This window comes from Rutilus rutilus (assembly GCF_951802725.1).
Source record: "Rutilus rutilus genome assembly, chromosome: 17".
Classification (NCBI taxonomy): domain Eukaryota; kingdom Metazoa; phylum Chordata; class Actinopteri; order Cypriniformes; family Leuciscidae; genus Rutilus; species Rutilus rutilus.
In genome coordinates, this window is record NC_140230.1 from 30,725,504 (window position 1) to 30,748,963 (window position 23,460).

The 23,460-nt window shown below is 38.9% G+C and overlaps 1 protein-coding gene across 4 annotated transcripts in view; it reads right to left on the reverse strand.

The window, feature by feature from the left end:
• The window catches only part of zfpm2a (zinc finger protein, FOG family member 2a), a 167,933-nt gene that overhangs the window by 46,174 nt on the left and 98,299 nt on the right, over nt 1-23,460 (reverse strand). For all 4 annotated transcript variants that reach the window (XM_084386173.1, XM_084386172.1, XM_084386175.1 and 1 more), the window contains one exon: nt 10,283-10,394. In XM_084386173.1, coding sequence (XP_084242299.1) covers nt 10,283-10,394 — 112 coding nt within the window. The remainder of the gene's footprint in view (nt 1-10,282; nt 10,395-23,460) is intronic.

Genomic DNA, 23,460 nt, shown 5'->3' on the forward strand with positions numbered 1-23,460 from the left:
TTTGATTTGAGCGAAACACATGGATAAAGTGATCTGGTGCTCAGGTTTGGGAGAAGAGAGAGAGGGAGAGAGTAAATGGATATAAAACCATCACGCGGGTCACCAGCCACCCACTGTGTGAGGATGGATGGCGGTCCAGTCATGTCGTCTCCTCGGCCGCAGGGCTGCACTCTTTATGCAGCATAACATTACTGTCAGCCTCCATGTTACCTCCTCCGATAGGTCACTAATGCCACACGCACGTGACATTCACACATTTACTGTACATCACCGTTGGCTCTGACGGTAAAGGGAATGGAAATTCTGTTATCATTCACTAACCCCTCATGTCGTCGCGTTGAACCCGAGAGTATACATTTCCCTATATAATAAAACTGGACGCTCAAATTTTCCTTTCTCCAAGAATAAAAGCATTTTTATGCCTGGTTTTTAAATGGTCAATTTGTTCTATTCGTTTCTAAGACTTCAGAGGGTTCAAGAGCTTGTAAGGCAAAAAGAATATAGGCTCTTTCAGGAGAGTAATTTTCCATTCAATTATTCTATAGTTAAACACTCACAGATATGTCAACGACTCTTTTTCAAGGGCTCCTTGTTGATTATGCTGTGAGAACGTATGATGATATTCATAATCACATTAGCTTTCGCTTCTTAATCGTTTGGTGATAAGTGCTCTATTTTGCCCGTGTTTAAAGCGACTCGAGTCCAAACTTAAAATCAACACACAGGAAAGCTTCTAAATCCACTTATGCTGATGTCCAAAGGCGCAAGATAGATAATCACAATAATGTGCTTAAACATGGTGAAAAATGTCTGCAGATGGAAAAATAGCTACTGCGTGGGTGGATTTGACCGATTTAGAAACGGGAAATGAGCATCACGGTACATATAGATCGGGTGTGAAGAATCTCAGCACACAAAACAAGAATTGTCACCCCACTGTACACAAAGAAGAAATAAACAATGAAAATATAGCTGCTCTTTCTACTGTAGACATCTATTTTACTGATCTCACATGCATTGAATATCAAGGAAATATGTGTCCTGAAAAATCGCACCCGTCTCCGTGACAGCCGCAGGCTCTGGAAACTGAAAAACTCGGCCTGTCAATCATTCTGGAGGGAGGGTGTGTGGTCCATGTCATATCCCACCCCAAATTTATATTATATTATATTATATTATATTATATTATATTATATTATATTATATTATATTATATTATATTATATCATTAGTGATTTTTATTACGGATTATGCAACTTCTTAATGTTTATTACAGTGTGAAATTATATTTTAAGCAAGTTTTCCCACAAAATCTCATTACTGTAATATATCCAGGTGTTTTAAAAAAATAATAATTTTTTAACTCTTATAGTTCCCATTTTATTTGCATAACTGTACTTTAGGAAACAGTTATTGTAATATAAAGATTTTTAATTATTTTAAATAAATTACTTAAAAAATTTTTTTACAGTAATGAGAAGTTGAGGGAAATTGTGCTTAATTGCCATTAAAATAATGTCACAATTCATTAAAAAATGTAATAAAAACGTAGCCCTATTTTATTAATTAATATTTTATTATATCATTATTAATCAATTTATTTATTTTATATAAATCTTAATTTTTTATTTATTTTTTACATTTATTTTCTTTATATGATGCTTAAAAACATGTTTATATACGATATTATTTATCCTCCATGAAGAGAAACAGATGCTGTGCAATAACCCGCTGATGTATTGTGGGATGCAGGAAGTGTATTGTTTCCTGTCTCTTGAAGGCTCGGCTCCAGACAGTGTTAAAAAGCTCAGCTCTCACAGTGACACTGAGATCTGTCTGCCCTCTGGAAATCGATGCACGGGCATTTTTCAACATCGATTATACAATTATGCAGGTTAAATCATCAAGCCCACACACACTCTCACAAGACACACTCGCACTCTTGAAACACACATTCGCTCACTCCAGGTGCAGGTACTTCATGAGCTGATTAGAAATGCCACGGGGGAGTTGAACATCACTCTTAGCAGCTCCAGAGCTACACAATTGAATCATAATTAATAGTAGCAGCAGGAGGTTGTGATCCACACACACACACACACACACACACACACACACACACACACACACACACATACACACACACACACACACACACACACACACACAGAGAGCTACTAAAGCTGTACACACTGACAAAATATGCAGAGCGAAACAGCACTAAAAGTCTACTCCAGAACCAGTAATTCATATTTGAAACTACACCATGCTAGTTTTCTTTCATTTACCATAGTTTTACCATGTTTATGAATATGCACCATGGTAATATCACTTTGCTTGAACAGGCAGAATGGTAATCCTTTTTAGAAAATTAAACAGTATTATGTTTTTTTATTTATTATTATTGTACCATAATACCATATTTTTCCAAATATGTACTATCATGCTTCTTTTGAATATCTACAATGGTAATACCATGATTTTTTCCATAGTGTTATGTCTTTGAATACCATGTGTTTTCAGAATGATAATACCATGTTTTTCTTTGAATATGCAACATGATAATACCATGTTTGTTTTTCAATATGCACCATAGTATTACCATGTTTTTTTTTTGTTTTTTTTTTGGTATATATGGTTAAATTCAAATGATGAATGAATATGGTAATTACAGTGCCGTTTTATGTATCAAAGCACCGTCATCATTGTGACAGTACTCACTCCTGCTTCCACAGGCTGAAAACAGCAGCTGCAATGACATTATTTTAACTTTCAATCCTCCTGTCATACTAACTATGACTAACTAGTCATAAAATGTTTAAGTTTGTCAAATGTAATGTGTATATATTCAACACAATTCCCTTTGTTAGTACACTTTATGTCGAATAAATGTGTATGTTTATGTGTGTGCGTGTGTGTGCTCAACTTAACATTATGCACCCCCCCCCCCCCCCCCCCCACCACTCTCTCTCTCTCTCTCTCTCTCTCTCTCTGACCGTCTGTTCTTACAGCCTGGCTCACTGCAATCAATTATTGTTACGGAAGAATCATTAATAATTTCCTAATGAAAATGATTCTGTTGATCTCTGTTGTATTTTAATTAAACATAATTACGCTGGCGCTCAGAGCTGTGGTGGGGACCCCTTCAGGGTACAACCCAGTTTTAACACCCTGATAATGAAATTTTACATTGTGTGCAGTTGTTTGGTTATTATGCGTTGCAGTATTTTCCGCTGTTCAAAGATAAGAGATAATAACCCTGGCACCTCCGTGTGCTTTGCCTCCGTGCCTTTCAAAGAGGAAGATGAAATGAAAACAATTTAATGGCCTTAACAGTTTAAAACACGACAGCATTTGTCTTTTGTGTCGTTCCAAACTCAGCTGGCATGTGTCCGTCTTCTAGCGCTTTATTGCCAGCGTGAAACCCCTCACCCAGCACTGCGCTTACACAAAGACATGCACGCAAATGGAGATAAATATATGTTTGAAGGTTCGGTTTGTACAGTGATGAAACGGCTCGCTGCCTATTAGGGTTGGGAATCGAGAATTGGTTCTTATTCAGAACCGGTTCCAAAAAAATATGGCAACCGAATCATTTGCTTGACATTCGGTTATGATAACGCTTCTGTTTTCTACATTGATGCTGAATCTGCAGCACCACTGCAAAATAAATCATATTTAGTTGTAAGTTTGAACTGAATGTTATGAGGCAGAAATTGGTGCCAATAATTAATAAAAAGACACGTGATGTGAAAGTATGGTAACCCATACTCAGAATTTGTCCTCTACATTTAACCCATCCAAGTTAGTGCGCACACATTAGGAGCAGTGAGTAGTGAACACACACACACACACACACACACACACACTACAAATCATGGACACACACCCCCGGAGCAGTGGGCAGCCTGGGGTGCGACTGGGGGTTCGATGCCTTGCTCAAGGGAACCTCAGGGTACTGAGGGTGGAAGAGAAATTCACTCCCCCATCTACATTTTCCTGCCGGTATTGAGAATCGAACCCGCAACCTTCAGGTTACAAGTCTGACTCTCTGACCATTAGGCCACATCTCATTACATGCAATGAAAAACATACAATATGTCTGGTATAGTTTGATTCTTGAACAAATGACTCGGGCAGTTGTGGTCAATGGGTTCCTTGAGCCAGGCACCTAAACCCCATTCGCTCCCCAGGCTGCCCACTGCTCCGAGTGTGTGTGTCCACAGTTTGTAGTGTGTGTGTGTGTGTGTGTTCAATACACACTGCTCCTAATGTGTGACTAACTTGGACAGGTTAAACGCAGAGGACAAATTAACTTCATGTCACTTCACTTCACTTATGAGCTGGACTTTTTTAACGAATCAGTCAAAAAAACTCACAAATTAGTTCCAAATGTAACTGGTCCTAGTGGGATTCAAACCAGATTGACCAGTGCATGAAAAAACAATGGTTTCTCCTGTAGTGCCTTAGCCTTAATATATAATTAGGACTAATTATTTTGAGGGGTCCTTCTTCAAATGTATTGAAAGAATCATTGGAATTGTTAAAAGGGTCCTATAATGCCCCTTTCACAAGTTGTAAAATATATCGCTGATGTCCCCAGAGTGTGTATGTGAATTTTTAGCTCAAATTACCCCACAGATATTTATTTTTTTGCAGCATGTAAAAATTGTGACTTTTTGAGGATGAGCAAAAACGCGATGTTTTTTGTGTGCCTTTAAATGCAAATGAGCTGCTGCTCCCGGCACAGAGGGCGGAGCTCAAGAACTTGTGTGTGTTAGCAGCTCCGATTACCTCACACAGACACGCACTGAAAATTTCAAAAACGTTTAGCCTTTTATGTTCCAAACGGAGTCGCGGACAAAGATGGTGAGACTCAAGAAGAAGTGACAACATGTAGAATGCAACAGGACGTTTCTGAATGGTTAGTTGATGAATTTATGTAGGAGTTAACTATCTTCTAGTCATTGATTAGCATATTCTGTCATGATAATCTATAAACCGTGTTCCCGGGGGCGGGGTTTATGCCAATTTTAGGGTTAGTGATGTCACTAACCCGTGAAGAAGCTCATTATAGTCCCTACCAGCCGTTAGTTTTACAGCGTCCTTAAAGGGGTCATATAATGTCATTTTTGTACAAGCTAATATGATTCTTTAGGGTCTAAATTAAAAGTTTGTAATATCCTTTAATTAAAAATTCTCATTAGTATTGTAAGAAAACACTAATTTTACCTGGTCAAAAACAGCTCTGTTTTCAGCACGCCGTTTAAGTGCATGTGTCTTTAAATGATAATGAGCTTTGCTCACCCCGCCCCTCTGTTCTGTGCGTACACCGTAACACAATAACAACAATGACCGCGCCGGTCCGCGCGGACTATAATTGACAGCTCGCTCACGAGAGAGGGCGGGTCTGTGTTGAAACGCTGCTGTCAATCAACAATTGTGGGAGGGGCGTCGATTTTGTGACGTCACAAAATCGAACGGCTTGATTTGAGATGGGGGAAAACATATAAGAAGATTACAAAAAAAAACACTGGATGGATTTTTATCATTTTATGATGGTTGTGTACAGGCACTGCCAACACACATTTCAGTACAATCAACTTGTAAAAGTGCATGTACCATTATATGACCCCTTTAAGAAGCAATTTCTGTAAAAGAAAATCTCTCCCTTTGCTTTGAACTTTGAGCGTTGTAACTTTAAACAGCAACATTACACACTAACTAAAGTTAAAAAAGTTAAATCATAATCAACCACCCCTTTAAAAAAAAAAACAATGGAATCATTGCAGAACTTGAACTGAAACTGGAAGTGGAATCAGGATCTGAACCAGAATTTTTTATTTCTTTATGATTCCCATCCCTGTTAGCGCTTCCCATCACATAGAGAATGTGAGAAACAGAAGATTATGAAAGAAAAGGCTGGAGGTCGAGGCAACGATGGAGGTCAAGGTAACATGTCTCTGCTCTGACTCTGTCACATCAAATGCACAATAGAGATGTGTTGGAGGAGAATCAGATGGAGAGGAATTACAGAATATGAGCCGCACAAAGACACAGTGAATTAGTCCAGTCCTGCGGTCTATGAGCTTATGTAAAACGCTCTCGTTACACTGGTCAATTTCCACACGCACAATGGCCAAATTTCCCCCTCGACTCCTCTGACACGCTCTATCTGACTGTTCCTGCTTCTAAGAGGCTTAGAGGAAAAATTTAGGTGACCTTTAAATAATCAGACACACTAGAGCAGAATATCTGCCGTCCAAACGCACAAGAGCTCAACTGTCTGGTGCCCAAATTTCAAAAGAATAAATTTGATTTTAAGTGTCATTTCAGCGTCTGACAGGCACATTAACTTCTAAACAACACATTTAAGTTATGGAAATAATAACATTGGTTTAGAGGGAGGTTTATCTCAAATAGTTAAAAAAGACAAAAAAAACAAAAAAAAAACATGTCTGTAGACTTTGTAATGTTCATTCAAAAGTACTAAGTAACCAAAAACTTCAATAAAACATAAAAATTGTGAAGTTCTTGCACTGGTCAATCCTGAAATCCTACTAGCATCTGTATCATGACAATAAACATTTCATTTGACCTAAAACTGAGAAATATTGAGGAAAAAGATGGAGTATAATAAGACAAGTGTTTGTTTCCAGTTTTGTTGTCCGAAGTTTCCCTGATTATTCTCGACGCGCTATTTTCAGTGAGAGTCCTCCATCGGTCGCTCCAAGCCGCCCGCAGGGAATCAAACAGGCCTAAATATATTGTGGGATGCATTTATTACTGGAGCAAACACACAATTACCGTCTTCACCATGTGTGTCTGTTCACAGAAAGTGTTTTAGCGCATTGAGGGTGATGTATGTAGACTGGACTGTGAACATTCAAGGCCTTGAGAGAACACTGATGCAACTATTCGCAATAAAATGTCAATAAATCTGTGCTGTATCCTAAACAAGGATGTCGGCCAATAGGGAAAGTGTGCATTATTTTCCTCCTCATTATTTTCTTTAGTCACATGGTGTTTTTTTGTGTTTTTGTATGTACATATTTATTGATTTTACCTCTAATTTTGTTGGCTAACACTTACAAAAAGTGCATGTCTCAAAAAATAAACGTTTTCATGTTACGGCTGAATATGATAAATGATAAATGGTATTAAAATATATTAAATATATATAGTTTTGATTTTAAAATTGTATATTTATTACATTTCTAAGTGAATTTAGGCACCATTACAAATGCACAATATGAAAATTCACCATTGATTTCTGAGATTTGCTAAATATTACACTTTAATAGTGTTATTACATTATTTGCTTTTAAATATCAACTTTAAATAAAGATTAGATGACACCAAAGATAAATAAAAAAATAGGAGAAAATGAGCATGCATTTACAATTAAATAAACAATCAGACCAATCGACATCTAGAACCGTACATTTTTGCTCAAATACAGTCCAGAACAGTTGAATCGTTGACTTCGCAGTTGAATCGTTCTCTCTCTTGCTAATAAATAGGAAGGCAGAGAAGAAATTATAGAGACTTAACACAACACTCCAGAAATCCTGTTATTAGCCTTTTTGTTTGCCATATTCAGTCTCCTGGCAAAAAGATTAGACGATTTTAAAAGAACTGCATAATCTTCTTTAACAGCTTATCAAAACTTTAATGATTTGCTGATAAAGCGCACAAATGAAGGCGCTGGTAAAGAGGATCAGCCCCCCAGTGCAGTGCAGTGATTAGAAGATGAGAGCTAAGAAAGGAAAAATCCCACGTCTGCCTCATGTTCACTTTGAGGGGGAAGAAACTCTGTTTCAGCGCAGAGGAGAGTCATAATCATCTGAAAAACATTCGGCTAAATGAGGGCTCTCACTCTGAAATCCTTGTACTTTGCGTATTTACTTATTTATACATGCATCTCAGTGTAATATGCCCGTAAAAACAAGTTAATAAGGAACAACACTTCAAATTGTCAGGTCAGCATGCTTCCCTTACACAAATGTATCACGAAAGTGATACACAGTCTGCTAAAACACAAAAGTGACTACAGTTATTAGTGTCGCTTGTTAGCCTAATAGCTCAAATTAGCCAAATTACTAAATTAGCCAATACCTTGTTGAGAAGTGGTCTGCTATAAAGCTTCTAAGCAATTGGACAGGAGAAAGTCTATTGGCTTATTGAAAGAGTCAAGCCATTTATAGAGACCACCCACAACACCCTAGCAACTACCCGGTAACACCCTGACAACCATCCAGAACACCCAAGCAATCATGCAGCAATGCTCTGTTGAACCCAAAACACAAACAGTGACTTATTTTACTCTGAAAATCCAGTTGTGTCAACAGTAAAACTGTGCTAACTTGCTTTTAGCCATACCACATCATCAAAAAGAAATAAATTATAATGACAAGAAAGTTATTTGAATTGATCAACCCAGGCTCATACTGTACGTGCCTCTACCTACATTTTTGCAAAACTGCAAAAAACATGCCTATACGTATACATATAATTCACTGCAGGTTCTAGCTGAAATGAACAACTTGTATTTCTGTTCAGGGCAAATTATAGATTTATAAAGGCTTATTTTCACAGTTCCTTGAGCAACATGTATGTTATGACCTCAAAACACTAGTAATACACATCACATTTCCAGCTATGTATGGCTTTTCTAGCATTGTAATCTTGCTCAGAAGCTCACCTGATACTTGCGATGAGGAGCATCGGTTATAAGTCCCGTTAGTCAGACTCACAACGCTCATTAAAAGAGCTCAAAGACTTGTAGAATCAAACTAAAATGGCATGGTTGCTTCAGCAAATGCATTTTAACTGCCATTTCCGTGTTCCCGGTTTTCCGTGTTTTCACTGTTATAAGGTAGAATAGAATAGAATAGAATGAGGCATTTATATAGCGCTTTCATATGTACTACTGTACACCCAATAGCGCTTTACAATCATATCAGGGAATCTCTCCTCAACCCCCACCAGTGGTAGGGGGCACTATTACGCATCTACTGAACGAGTACAGTACCTCCAGATCAAAACACAGGGAAAGAAGAAGCAGAAACGAGTGATCTCGTAAGCAGATGCATATGAAAAATAATGCAATCATCAACAATAAACAGCATATAAATCAAAATGGCCTAATTTTACCCAATGAAATGTCGACCCAGGACGAGGTATAGGACTGTGCAAGATTTAGGGGTGTTGATGGACTCCATCTATGTTTTGATCATCGTTCTGAATCCCATCCAGATGTAGTCTTTGACAAAAACACAATTTTCTCAACTTTTTGCTCAAAATTTTGCTTTTTTATGAAACTAACCCACATGCAATATTAAAATAATGCATGAAGCTAGAATAAAACTGATTTGTTTTGTTTAAAAGCAGAGGGTCTGTTATTTCTTTTGATACATTGCCTGTTAAGATATTCATACAACACATTCATTTGCTGGGTGGCAAAAAAAACAAACAACGCTGGCAGGGAAAGAGTTAATCTCATGTTTGCTTTGGTTAACACTATTGATTAGGTTTTAGTGCAGGCACTACGCAATAGAGCATTAACCTCTTAGCACCACTCACTGGACATTTTCATTTCCGAAATGCCACGATACATACATGAACCAACGTAATGAAAAACGTTGCCAGATTCATGTTCATCTGACGTGATTCATCTGTAAAATGAAACATGTTTTACTGAAAATTTGCTAAAAAGTGTTGTGAAACGTGCAAGAAGCAACGTAATATGATTTTGAAGAAATGTATCCACAGGCATTTCCAATGACCCTGGGTGGGAATTTATTAGAAATTATCTAGAAAGTATAGTGTTCTGGTGGAAAAAACAGTAGCTGTGTGTTCACACTCATACTGTGTGAAGTTTAGACAGCATGGATGGGGTTATTAAATCTTAATGTTGCGTTTGAAGCCCAGATGATTCTCCACACATGTGCAGTTTGATGCATGAGGAAACGTGTGTATCCATCACGTCTGTCTTAAGGCCATCCGCTGTTGACAAGCATTTGCAAACACGGAAAATTATGTCATTAAAGAAAATGTCAGCGAATGACATTTGTCACAGCAAAATCACAATGACCTGTGACCCCACGACCTTACATTACAAATCGCAATGCTAATAGATGTGAGAGACACGGGAACCAAAGCCACACTAGACATCTTTGAGCGTGAGCTGTACACAAACACAGGTCAGAAAGAAAGAAAAGATAGCAGAAGTGTGCGGTGCATGTGTGTTTGGTACGGGGCAGATAAAGCGTCCTCTTACCTTTGCTGTAAACCACACAGTTGTTCTTGTTGTCGTCTGTTCCCTGCCAAGTCACATCCAGCAGCCACCTGGGGCCTGCGTTCAACACCAGCGGGACGTGAGGCTTCGTCTTCTGCAGAGGTGGAGATAACACACACACACACGCACACAACAATCACTTGTTTATTTTGGGGGACAGTTTAGCAACAAGCTCATAATCAGAAGGAACTTTATGATATTCAACAGGGATCAATAAAGATCAGATTTTTTTTCGTTCACATTTTTACTTGCAGTGTGACAGTTTTGGGTCAGTTGATGGAACTGACACTTGCTTTGCCACTAAACAATTTACATGCATCTTGTACATTATTATTTTTTTTTGGTAACACTTTACAACAAGGCTTCATTTGTTAACATTAGTCAATTTATTAACTAACATGAACTAACAATGAGCAATACATGTATTACTGTATGTATTAATCTTTGCTAATATTAGTCGTTCATTGTTTGTTCAAGTTAGTTCACAGTGCATTAACTGTAACTGTAAATGTTGAAATTAACATTAGTTTACAAGAATTAAAAATGAACAATACTTCTACTGCATTTATTAATCTTAGTAAAAGTAATTAACTAATGTTAATGAATGAAACCTTATGTTACCTTCTTTATGTTTTACAAACTTAAATGTTTGGTTTTCTGCGATGTACTCTACATTGTTGTTGCAAATTCTGCTGATCTGTCATAAAGATCATAATTGATTCAATATTATTTAGCTAACTAACATAGATGAGGTTTTGTTGAATTTACAAAAATGGCTGGAAGCATCATTGATTCTTGGAGATAGATCGCAGTTGTATAATTTCCAGCTTGTTGCATATTTTCCTTTTGTAAAGAAAAAACATATTTTAATGAACAAAACATTTTGTAAAATTTCTTAATTTTTTTTTTAAAAAGCCAGCGAGATATCTTTATTTTGGTGACAAACACTGCCAAAAGTTTGGGGTCTGAAGAATTTTAAGAAATTAATACTTTTATTCAGCAAAGAATGATTTCTGAAAGATCATGTGACACAGAAGACTGGAGAAATTCAGTTTTGTCATCACAGGAATAAATGACATTTTAGAATATATTCAAACAGCTTTTTCAAATTGTAATAATAATTCACAATATAACTGTTTTAACTGTATTTATGATCAAATCAGTGCAGCCTTGGTGAACATAAGATACTTCTATCAAAACTGTAGACATTAATGTAAATCATCACGATTTGCAATAAAACATTTAAAACATCATAGAAATCCTAATGTTTTAAATGTCTGCGAAGTGTAAAAACAGTAAGTGACAACGTGGCTTATTAGACTTGATTTAACATCCTTTAGTAAAAAATAAATGAATAAAACACAAAATTGAACCTTTTTAGGACAGGCAAAAGAATAATATGACGATTGGAGAGGACGATTCTGTGATGTATGTACACATGATGAGAACAATTTCTAGAGTTTAATGGTGTTTTCAGTTTCAATAACCTCTCCAGCGTCCTCGCATTTAACTCCAAAGAGTGTGGAATTATCAGCCTGAATTTTCCCCGGCGATCCAGTTTCTGATCTCTCGGATTACGCCCTGATTCTCAGGTGCCTGGGAATTGCAAAAAGAATGCGGGCAGCTTTCGGCGAGCGTTCAGGACTGAACTTTGGCCACATTGTGCCTCCCTATCGCCACCATCTCACTATTTCCTGCAACGGGCAGAGAAGAATTTAAAGAATCAGTATCCATTTCAAAGGCCGATCGAGGTTAAGTTTTATAATGCTCCGGCAAATTATTCCGAATGTGTAACGTCATTTTTCTTTTCTGGCCGGGGTCGAAGCGCACAGCTTCAAGTTCTATCTATAAGGTGAAAGCGGTAAGATAGAGAAAAGCTACTAAAATGAACTCGCACCCTTTTGTGGAGAGAGAGACACTGCTGGTGCCCGGCTGTTCTCTATGCAAGTTATTTCATTTTTCAAATGGCTTTTTTTAAAGGGCAATGAAAGCTCACTCCGAGGCAGGATTGGTAGAGATCTTGGACAGCTGTTACAGTAGCCCATTACTGGCAGGCAAAATGTCTGTCTTTCTGGGCCATTAGACGTGACGCCCCAGGCACACCTTCATTAGAGTGCAGCAGAAATAGTTTAGCTAAGTGAAAATGGGCTGGAGTCACTCTCTAGCAGCTCACGTGACATCATTTCCTTTCCCGAGTCTACATCCCCCGAGCTGTTGCGAGGTATGCAGTCACAACAGATAGGATGTCAGAAACAAATGGGAAATGTTGTCAATTTGGTCACTTTTCTCCTTAAATTCTTTAGTGGAAACAAAGAAACAGCATATATTGTACAGATAAAAAAATAAATAAAAAAAGATTATTTGGTCTTGAGAGAGAATTTATAGAGAAATATTTGAGATCTCGGAAATTTTAATAGCAAAATTTGCTGTGCTGTCTTGTGAACACAATCTGAGACAGTCTTGACAACATACAACTCCAATAATGTTTTATTTACAGCTTTGAATAACTTTTTACAGTGTAGAACAAAAGGGAAATTACAAGGATCTTTTTGTCAAGAAACAAATGAGATATTAAAAAGATCTCATTCGTGTTATTTATTATGCTTATCCATTTGCTCTCAATCTAATTTAGGTTATACAATTGAGTTATATATTTTCATTATTCTATCAAACTACAGGTGAAATCTTGTCACCTGGACGTCTACGTTGGCATATTTTCCCACACTGGCAAGCGAGACAACCCTCGGTCATTTAACACAGCTCCCGTTTCACATCTCAAATTAGCCATACAATAACGTCTTATATCCAGGCTGACCTGAGAATTTTACAGGCCTGTCAAAGAGCACCACAGACAGTCTGATTGTTGCCACGACAACTATCTAAAATGAGAATCAGATTAACCCTTTCTCTGATCCCCACCGTCTGGAGTCATCTCTTATTCAGAAGCAAAGGTCCGCCCTGTCTGTCTCTCTCTCTCTCTCTCTCTCTCTCTCTCTCTCTCAAGGCCCAGAAGTTCCCCAGCTAAAGCAGCTAATGATGCAATTCATGGAAAAAATGGCCACACATGTACATTTAAAAAATGTAGATGTGCATCATGAGACTCAAATTCCGCCATTTATCAATATTTTTCAAAAACTATAGCTGCAGTACTGCATACAGTGCTTTCATGCTTTTATGTTTAAAACAGTATTTCAAAATACATGACAAGCTCCATTAATTCAGTGTGGCTTGCCTATCATCTCTGATAAGCCATACAGAGGTATTCAGTGGAATGAAGTGTTGTTTCACTAGGTGTGCAGTGCAGTTTACAAAAATTACAATAACATTAAGGACACATAGTGAGTAATACAATTACTTCTGTCAACAATATACTTTATACTGGTTCCAAATGGTCATTTTAAACATATTTCTGTCATGACAATTCTCTAATGGCGCTTTTCCACTGCATGGTACGGTTCGGTACAGCACGCTTTGGCGCGTTTCCACTGCATGATATGGTACGGCTCGGTTCGGTACGGCTCACTTATGGCGCATTTCCACTGCATGGTACGGTACGGCTCGGTTCGGTACGGCACGCTTTAGCGCTTTTCCACTGCATGGTACGGTACGGCTCGGTTTGGTACGGCTCACTTATGGCGCATTTCCACTGCATGGTACGGTACGGTACGGCTCGCTTCGGCTCGCTTTAAATGGTACCACCTCTGTTGAGGTTCCAAGCGTACCGTACCGATACTAAAATGTGACGTGAAAACACTGCAGATCACTGATTGGTCAGACAGAAACATCACTACCAGCGTCATTGTATTTACGACACGAGACACTAAACCCGCTAGATTTAAATAGCCAGTAGACAACAGCCAACGCTGTAGCACTTGTTTTAAAAGTACTTGTTTTACTTGTTTTAAAAGAGTATAAACTTCAAAAAAAGAAATGGCTGAATCGTGGTCAGTGGACGAGGTGCAGACGTTCCTCTCGTTGGTTGCCGAGGAGTGAATGGGGAAACACGGAATGAAAAATTCGCATTTAATATGATGATGTCATAATAATAATAATAATTCGTTACATTTATATAGCGCTTTTCTAGGTACTCAAAGCGCTTTACAAGGAAGGGGGGAATCTCCTCAACCACCACCAATGTGCAGCATCCACTTGGATGATGCGACGGCAGCCATATTGCGCCAGAACGCCCACCACACACCAGCTTACTGGTGGAGAGGAGACAGTGATGAAGCCAATCAGTGTATGGGGATGATTAGGAGGCCATGATGGACAGAGGCCACTGGGCAAATTTGGCCAGGATGCCGGGGTTACACCCCTACTCTTTTTCGAAGGACATCCTGGGATTTTTAATGACCACAGAGAGTCAGGACCTCGGTTTAACGTCTCATCCGAAGGACGGAATGAGGATCATCATGGCAGTAAAGACGGCAACTATAACGATCAGTCCCACCCACTTTGAAGCGGTACTAACTGCAGTGGAAAAGCAACCGAGCTAAAGTGAACCGAACCGTGCCGTACCGAGTCGAGTCGTACCACGCAGTGGAAAAGCGAAGCGAGCCGAACCGTTCCGCGCCGAGTCGAACCGTACCGAGCCGAACCATGCAGTGGAAAAGCGCCATAAGTGTTTGGTATGGTAATGGATATGACAATATGTTTGGTCTTGACGGAATAGATCTGCTATTGCTGCTGCTGCAGAGCAAGTACGGGACTTGCTATTGCCAACACGACACGCTGCTGTGAAAAAGTAAGACATGCTGCTGCTGTACAATATAGCATACATGAATTACCCGTAGCAGATCTATAGCTGGGGAAGGGGGAGGGTTTCTGAAAGCGACTGTTACAGAAAATGCCGACCAAGTATTTGAAGGTTGAGCAGCGAGCTCATTGGATACTAATACAGCAGGAACCAATCAGCTGTACCCTGTAGATTATGATGTGATTGCAAGCAGACTGAGTTAAGGACCTATCAGCCTGCGCCATCTAGAGTTTCATGACTGAACTTTGTTTTTATAAATTTTTTATATTTTGTATAAAAATATCTTCAAGAGTCAGAAAATTGTTTATTAACATAATTCAAGCTGGAAACAGAAGGCTCTGAAGGAAACAGTATGCTCGGGTTGTATACTGTACATTTATGCAAATATGGTTCACTCATGTACAGTATTATAGAAATACACAATATTTGCAACATTTGCATACTGTGCACAGTCTGTACTATGCTATTCTGAATGTACTCAGAGTTGATCTTTCAGATGCATCTATGGAAACTGACCATTTGTTTACAAAATATACAGTGTAATCTGTGATTGCAGACATCTGAATATCAAAGATCCGCTGCAATATGTTCGAACGAACAATGCAAGTTTAATATAATTAAGTCAAACACAAATGAACACACACGTATACTGTAATAAAACAGTAGATAATGCACAAGTGAAGCGAAAGCGTCTCATTTGCAGACAGATGCTGAGGTGATGCTTGATTTAAGACCTTCACCGGAGGCGCTGTGTGTAAGTAACAGATCTCTAGTCTCACTCCACTGGTTTGCAATCTCTCTCTCTCCATGTGTAAGAGATACAGTGACCAAAACAGTGTAGTCAGCGAGCGAGTGATTACAAACTGATGCTCCAAATTCGCTATAAAATGAAAATCAATATTTCCACAAGTTGCTGCAACATAAAAGATAACCTTCATTGATTTTTCACGACTTAGGCCTGTGTGATAAAATCTAATATAAATTTTCAGCCGGTCGGATTTGGATCAGAGGAGGGAAGCAGGGGCTGCCGATAAGTTCCTCGCTAACATCCCTCAGAGTTGGCTTATTTTCCCCCTTCCTCTTCCTTCTCTTTCTCCCCTTTTTTTTTCCCCTCTCCTCCACCTCTTTCCGAGCCACGGCTGTACTATTTATAATTGGCCCGGTACGACGAAAGCTTCTATCGGGAATCAGCTCTAATTTTTATTACGGAGCGGCTAAAGCCTGTTCCAGATAATTTGGAAATTTCAGGGGGAATTGTGATGGAGCTGATGGCAGTGGCGCGGAGGCCCGCAGAAAAGAGCTAACCTGTAATAGCCTGTGTGGCGGCAGCTGATTAAATGTTGCCATAGATGAAAGACCCGCCATCGCCGCAATAAATTAACCAATCACACAAATCCCAAGTCGCCGCTAATCCGGCCTTGATACCCTGATCCTCTGATCAGCCGAAGGAGGTGAAGGGAAGAAAGTGGCTGGTGACACTGTGAGCCACCCTGACTCCAGGCCTGTGTGTAAACAACGGGCTAATGATATCGGTTCTGACCGCTGCCACGGTCCCTAGCGCGCTCCTGCCCGCCGGAAATCCCAGTGTCCACGCTATGCGCTCTTCATTTCTGCTATCAAACCGCACAGGAAGAGATTAAAAGCATGTTATACCTTTTGATTTTAAGCCTTTAAATCGACCAAAATCATTTCATTCTTTAGGTAAGTGTGAAAAAAAAAAAAAAAAAAAATCTAATTCAGCATGAGAATTATGGTTAGATATGGATTTGTCAGATTCACTTTCACTTCCACTTCTAGAAACACTCCACATCTGAAGTTCAGGATACCTCAAATATTAATGTAGATTATTATTATTATCATAAAACAAGAAGGTATGCATTTATTAAATTCTATGCAATACATTTGTATCAGAGCAACTTGAAATGTCTGGTTTTGGAGATTTCTTAATGCAACCAATAAATTATAAAATATATAACAATGAAAATGCTGGAAAATTAGATGTATACTGGTCTTTAAAACAATCAAACAAATATACATTAGAGTTTACATTGGAATTTTCAATTTGTTGTGATTTTGTTATGATTTAGACTATAATTAAGACTAACAGCAATGTTACAAAGATACAACAAAAGTATGTAAATACATAAACAAGGAAACCAAAAGTAAAGATAATTGGCAAGAAGAAAAAACAAAAAAATAAATGACACAAGGACAATGTTTAAAGAGTAAAATTTAGACAATTTTAATCCAAATAAATGGCTTTATTTGATAGATCAATGTCCTTGAATCATTGCATTTTCATTTTTTTTTTTCATGTATTAAAAAGCAGAGATTCAAAGACATAAATGAATTAAAATTGATTAAATTCAATTTTTAGTTTTAGTTTGAAAGGAAATCCTGTAGCTCGAACAGTCGAACATGTCACTTGGCAACGCCAAGGTCACAGGTTATATTTCCAAAGAAAGCTTGAATTGTATGTCTTTAATGTAATGCAAGTTGCTTTGGATAAAAGTGTCTGGCAAACGCACAAGTGACAGATTTTCTTTTTCAAAGAACCTTCATTTCTGCATGTATAACCTATAACACACACACACTGTGTTCACAGGACATTCTCACTGAGAGTAGATTCTAATACTCATATTCTCTACTACATCCCTCCCCCCCCCCATATGAATATATATGAATGCCATATGTCAGACTGACATGTGCGAGGGTTCGAGGCAGAGGTGAAGGCTGAAGGTGAGGATAACAGGACCGGACCTGCTCTAAGACTCTGTTTACAACATAACGCAGCCTCGATATGGCGACTTCAATTAGTTGTTCGCCCTGATGAAACAAATTGCATGTGGTCAACTGGAAATTTCATTAAGACAGATTTTCCCGCAGCTCTCGTTATCTCCGTGTATTAATATTTCCTCAGGCTCGCTGGACGGGTGAGTTGCGGGGGACAGTTTTTCCCCTTCCACGCAGCAAACGTCCAAATCCACATGAAATTATGGATTCTCTAAAAATAAACCCTGATGTTTCTCCTTTTCATGTGCTGTTTGATAAACTAAATAAAGCCCTCCCCCCATTTTTTCAAAATCACTATCTAGCCCAGAAAATATATTCCCATGTCTGTCATCCGTTCCAGCCTGCTCTTTTTAAATGGCAGTGGTTTCATTGCCTAAAATGAAAAGATACCTCCTCCTTGGTGCCGTCTTTGCTTCTTCTTCTTTTCTTTTTTTTTTTTTTTTTTCAAGCGAGCATCTGCTATTGGGAGGCTAAATAACGGAAATATGCAAAAAGAGAAATTGCACGCTAATTCCCTTTGGAGATAGATCTTGGCGCCTGCCCTGTCATAAATCAGAGAATTTCGATATGAAATGAGGCAAGCTGCTCTAATCATTTCTGCATTTCAAATTGGATCACTGGCTCAATCGCTTGGCTTTTAAACTGCTTGCCTAAGAGCAAATGTGAGGTGGGAGATAATGGGGAAGAAATCTCAGCCCGCGTGCCGTAGTTAGTTTACTGCTTGAGTGCAAAAGAATGCTTTCAGCCCCCCTCCTCCTCCTCCCCTCTCTGCAGCTTTCTCTTTTCAACTTTGTTAAATTGACTTTTTCGTTTGAAATCGATTAAATTGAGAATCACTCCGGCTCTACCAATCTTTTAAGGAACACCCATTGAGGTTCGCTCGGGCCTATCGTTTTGCACTGTTCGTCGTTGCTATAGGAACCATGCATATTTATTCAAAATCACCTTGCTTTAAAAAATAGTTTGACTGTTCAGTGCTGATTTCATCTCAATCTTTTCTGAAGACAGAAATGTGTCCTGTTTACCTCCTAAACAACAGCTGACAGAGATTAAAATGGCTGAATGAAGCGAATGAACAGGACAGTGTGTTTTGTATAAATGCGCCGTTGTCATTTCTCGTTTTCTTTGACACGTTGCATTTTACTGCCATTAAACGTCCATTTCCTGATCTTGAGCATCTGATTGGTTATCTTACCAGCAACAACTGAGCTGATGAATTGAAAAATGAGGGGTAGATGCTAGCCAGTGTCTTGTATTGGCCTTGGACTGCATGTTTTGAAGGTTTCTGGTTTAATGAGCACTTAGCCTCCAGGACAGGAGCTGTTCCTGTCGCCGTGTCTCTCCTCCAGGGCTGAATGGTACAGTCAGAGGCTGCTGGGGACTTCATTAGCACATGCACCCGGCCATATACTGTGATGGGCCAGATTTATAATGGTACAATTTAAAAGAAATGCAGTTCACCCATAAATGAACATGCTGTCACATCATGTACTCACCCTCATGTGGTTCTAAACAGGCTGGTTTTTACGTGGAACCTAAAAGGAGAGCTTTTGAAGGACCTTTACGAAGCTCTTTTCCTAAAAGCACAATTTTACAGTTTTACAAAGCCAAACATAGCTTTGCATGAGGAAAACACTGGAAATCAATGGATAATATAGTGTCAAGGCAGGTTTAAACATCATTGATGATTAATGTATAATGGGGAATGATATTTGAGAGCTGTGAAGAAGGGGACTATTTTAATATTTAAATTTTTAGATAATTTGTGTTCATCACACAAAGCTTGTTCGTATAACTTCAGAAAAATACAAGAAGTTTTATGGACAAATTTGATTGTACTTTTATAGTGTGTTTTTGTCCTTTTTGAAGCTTGACAGTCACAGTCATGAACAGTGATGATATGGAAAAGAGCTCTGTAAAAATCTTCAAAATTTCTCCTTTTGTTTCGCCAAAAATAATAAAATAAATAATAAAAATAATATATATATAATATATAAAATAAAAACCGGGTATGACACAACATGAGGTAAATAATGTAGTAAATAATGGCAGAAACTTAATTTTTTCATCAACTATTCCTTTAAAGTGTGCCAATATCTTAAGCAGAAAGCACTTGCCATTGTGTAGATGCAACAATACTGGGCGTGCACAAATTAGAATAAAACTACAATAACTAAAATCATCCACACAACACAACCTGAACAAATTCAAGCATACTTGAAAGCAAACAAAGTAGAGTGTTTGACTGCCGCGTGAAGTTAAATGCACTTTGTGCATAGCTCGCATGCACATTATTTGAAGAGGACATGGCGACGATGAATTCATAATGTTTGCTTTGCATTGTAATAATGTCTAGGAGGCAGAGGAACATGCCTTGCTCTTGTGCTCAAATTCGGCTCGTGAAATGGCGTGCCTTCCCCATAGATCCCCCCTATTTCAATTTGAATTTCCACTTTGAATCCAATTGCTGGCTTCTTTGATCTTTGCATGCAACTTGCTTACGACTCCTACAGCAAAAGCTCGCTATTGGGCCAATAACAAGGGGTTCTCTGTACGTCCCGTACACCTGTACAGATATCTGCATGCCTGGAGGCCCGGGGAGGCAGGTGGCATCTGCCAGGCAACCAATCGCACGGAAACGTCACTGCATTGCCCAGATTCCTCTCATCGTTAGATGCGTTCTGTGCAGAGAATGAAAGCCACCCGATCAGATGTGATACAACCTCTGAAAACTAGAAACAACCAGAGTGAATGTGGGTGAAGAAAATGCTCAGCATGAGGCAGCAACCATTTGCATAATCTTCCAGGGCAGCATTAAAGCGCTACATGATTTGAGATGGGGTCTTCGTAAAAACCTATTCTCGATATTGAGTCATAGGTAAATAAATAAGAGTGAACTCAACTCCTCCGAACGCATTAGGCGTGAACTCTCTTATCTCGGCTCGCCGACCGTTAAAGCGAGGGTTTTGCGGGGCTGCGTATGCTCTTTGTTACCCAATTAGTTTACTGACGACCCCCGTGGTCTAATTTTCCCGTTTTGACAGGCTCGTACACCCTCGCCTAATGTGCTAGACCACCGGGACAGACGGCCAGACGCTGTCCAGACTTCTGCAGCCTCTACCAAGCGTTTCTATCTCACAAAAGGCTTCTGTGATAGCGCACCAGATGACCGCTGCAAAAAATCTGCGATTTTCACACTGAATACTTTCATTTAGTGCTGCTCCTCCATCTGGACTGGTTTGATGAGCGTTTGTGTGACAAAAGACGAGAGGAGACGGGGAACTCGGCTGTGGCCTGTGAGGAAGTAAGAGTAAGTTAGGGCAAGAGAATCGAGCAGAACCGGGTATTAAGTTGAACGTATCAGAACTCAAAAACAGAAGCTGTACTGGTGAACTGCTGATATAACAACTCATTTGCTAAAAGAGAGCCTAATTTGGCTCAAAGCTCCTAACTAGACAATATATCACACGTTTATTCACTTGAAAGGCAATTTCAGAATCGATTGCCAAGACTGGCTTGTCGCGCACTTCAAAATATGTGCATGCATGAGAAAGGACGGCCAACATCTCCTGGATTTCGCCACCAATTAACCATCTCCGCTTCACACGGTGGAATGTTGAATTCCAACAGGGGATTCGAGATTGCAAGTGAAAACTATTGTGGATTATCTCGGCAACTTTTCAAGGAAGTTGTTTCAGTGTCCCACAAGTGGAGTCTTGACAGTGACAGATGGCAAAGCAGCTGGCATCGCTCAAACTCTTCTCCCTTGTGCTAGATTTTCCCCCTCAGTGTTCGCCGTGGATTCTGCCGTGGCGTATTCCAACACCTTTGGCAAGACGTGGCGCAAACCGAGGGAGACAACATTGTGGACAAACTTATGTTGTTTCTTGCTAATTCAGATTTGAATGAGGTTATGCAAAATATCAAACTTCGGGGAGCTTTAGGCGGGCGTTAGTTTTAACTTCTTTACAGACAAAAAAAACTTCCAAAAGCTAAACCACAGACGTCAATTCACACGTTAGCTCTAGAAATTGCATTTGAAACTATTAAAATCTTGGCTCGCTGTTAACGAGGGTCAAGCCAGCAACTTTTGAGTCATAAGCCTTTAGCCTTAACCACTACACCACAATCTATTTGACTGAAATGACTGTCATGGTGTCACCAACAGGATTCTTAAAGGGTTAGTTCACTCAAAAATGAAAATTCTGTCATTTATTACTCGCCTTCATGACGTTCCAAACACCTAAGACTTTCGTTCATCTTCGGAACGGAAATGAAGAGCTTTTTGATGAAATCTGAGAGCTTTCTGTCCCTCCATTGACAGATACGCAACTACCACTTTGTCGCTTCAAAAAGTTCATAAAGAGATCGTAAAAATAATCCATATGAATTGAGCGGTTTAGTCCACATTTTCTGAAGAGACACGATCGCTTTATATGATGAACAGATTGAATTTAGGCTTATGAAATGAAAATACATAAAATAACTGAATAAATATAAATCACAAATAAAAATAAATGATGATAATTAATATTAGACTAATGCTAGACCACTTTTACAAGCATCCTCCTGATAAAAATCACAGAATTCACAGCCTCTTGTGGCTTATTTTTTTTATTTCTTCAAATTATCTTCAAAAAGCAGCCCAAGGTGCTTACGCTCAAATAAAATAAGGTATCCAGTTTGTTGCACGCCGACTGAAAGGAAAGAGCCCTTGTCAAATGACGTCTATGTGGATGTATCATTCACAAACTTGACACCATGAATTGTGACACGGCGTTTAACGGTGTCTTCGCCCTGATTGTGCTAAACTATGTAGCCATCACTTCAGTCACAAAGCGGTGGCCGCTTATCGCTTTCCCTCCATATCTGTTTGCCTGTTTGGGACATGCAGTGATGAAGAGGAGAAGGGGGAAATGTCAGGTTCACTTGTAGATCAAGTCGAGCATGTATTATCTCAGCTCTAGTCATCTGTGGCCCCGGCAGCCGCTGGCGCTGTGAGGAGAGAACACACACTCTCTCACACACACACCGTTTCCTGTCATAGAGATGGAAACGGGCTGAGAGGATCCCTCAGAGAGAGAGAGAGGAAGAATAAATCCCAAACACTCCTCCACCATGAGGTCGTGACCTCAGGTCCCCTGTATCCTTCAGGCAGCATCATACAATTGATTCATTAAAAGGGAGAGATCAGTCGTTCTAGTTGTTCATAAAATACTGAATAAGTTTGAATTATATACAGAGACAGACAGACAGACACACACACACACACATATATATATATATATGCAAATAGCAAAATATTTTATATCTAATGACTCATATTCAACATGAGTGTATTGTAATTTTGTCATGAAATTTGTGGAATAATATGTAAATAATTCAGTTATACACTGCAACATTTTTTCATCAGGTATGCTAAAAATTTATATTTCATCTAAATCATATGGTTTTAGGCCAAAAATATTATGTAATACAGAAGTATTATCAATGCTGAAAGCATTATCAAATTAGCCAAAATATGTAATAAATGGTGAGGAATGTAGAACTTTATGAATGACTATCATTTGACTTCTGTGAAGCTTTTGCATAATTTTACAATTCAATATCA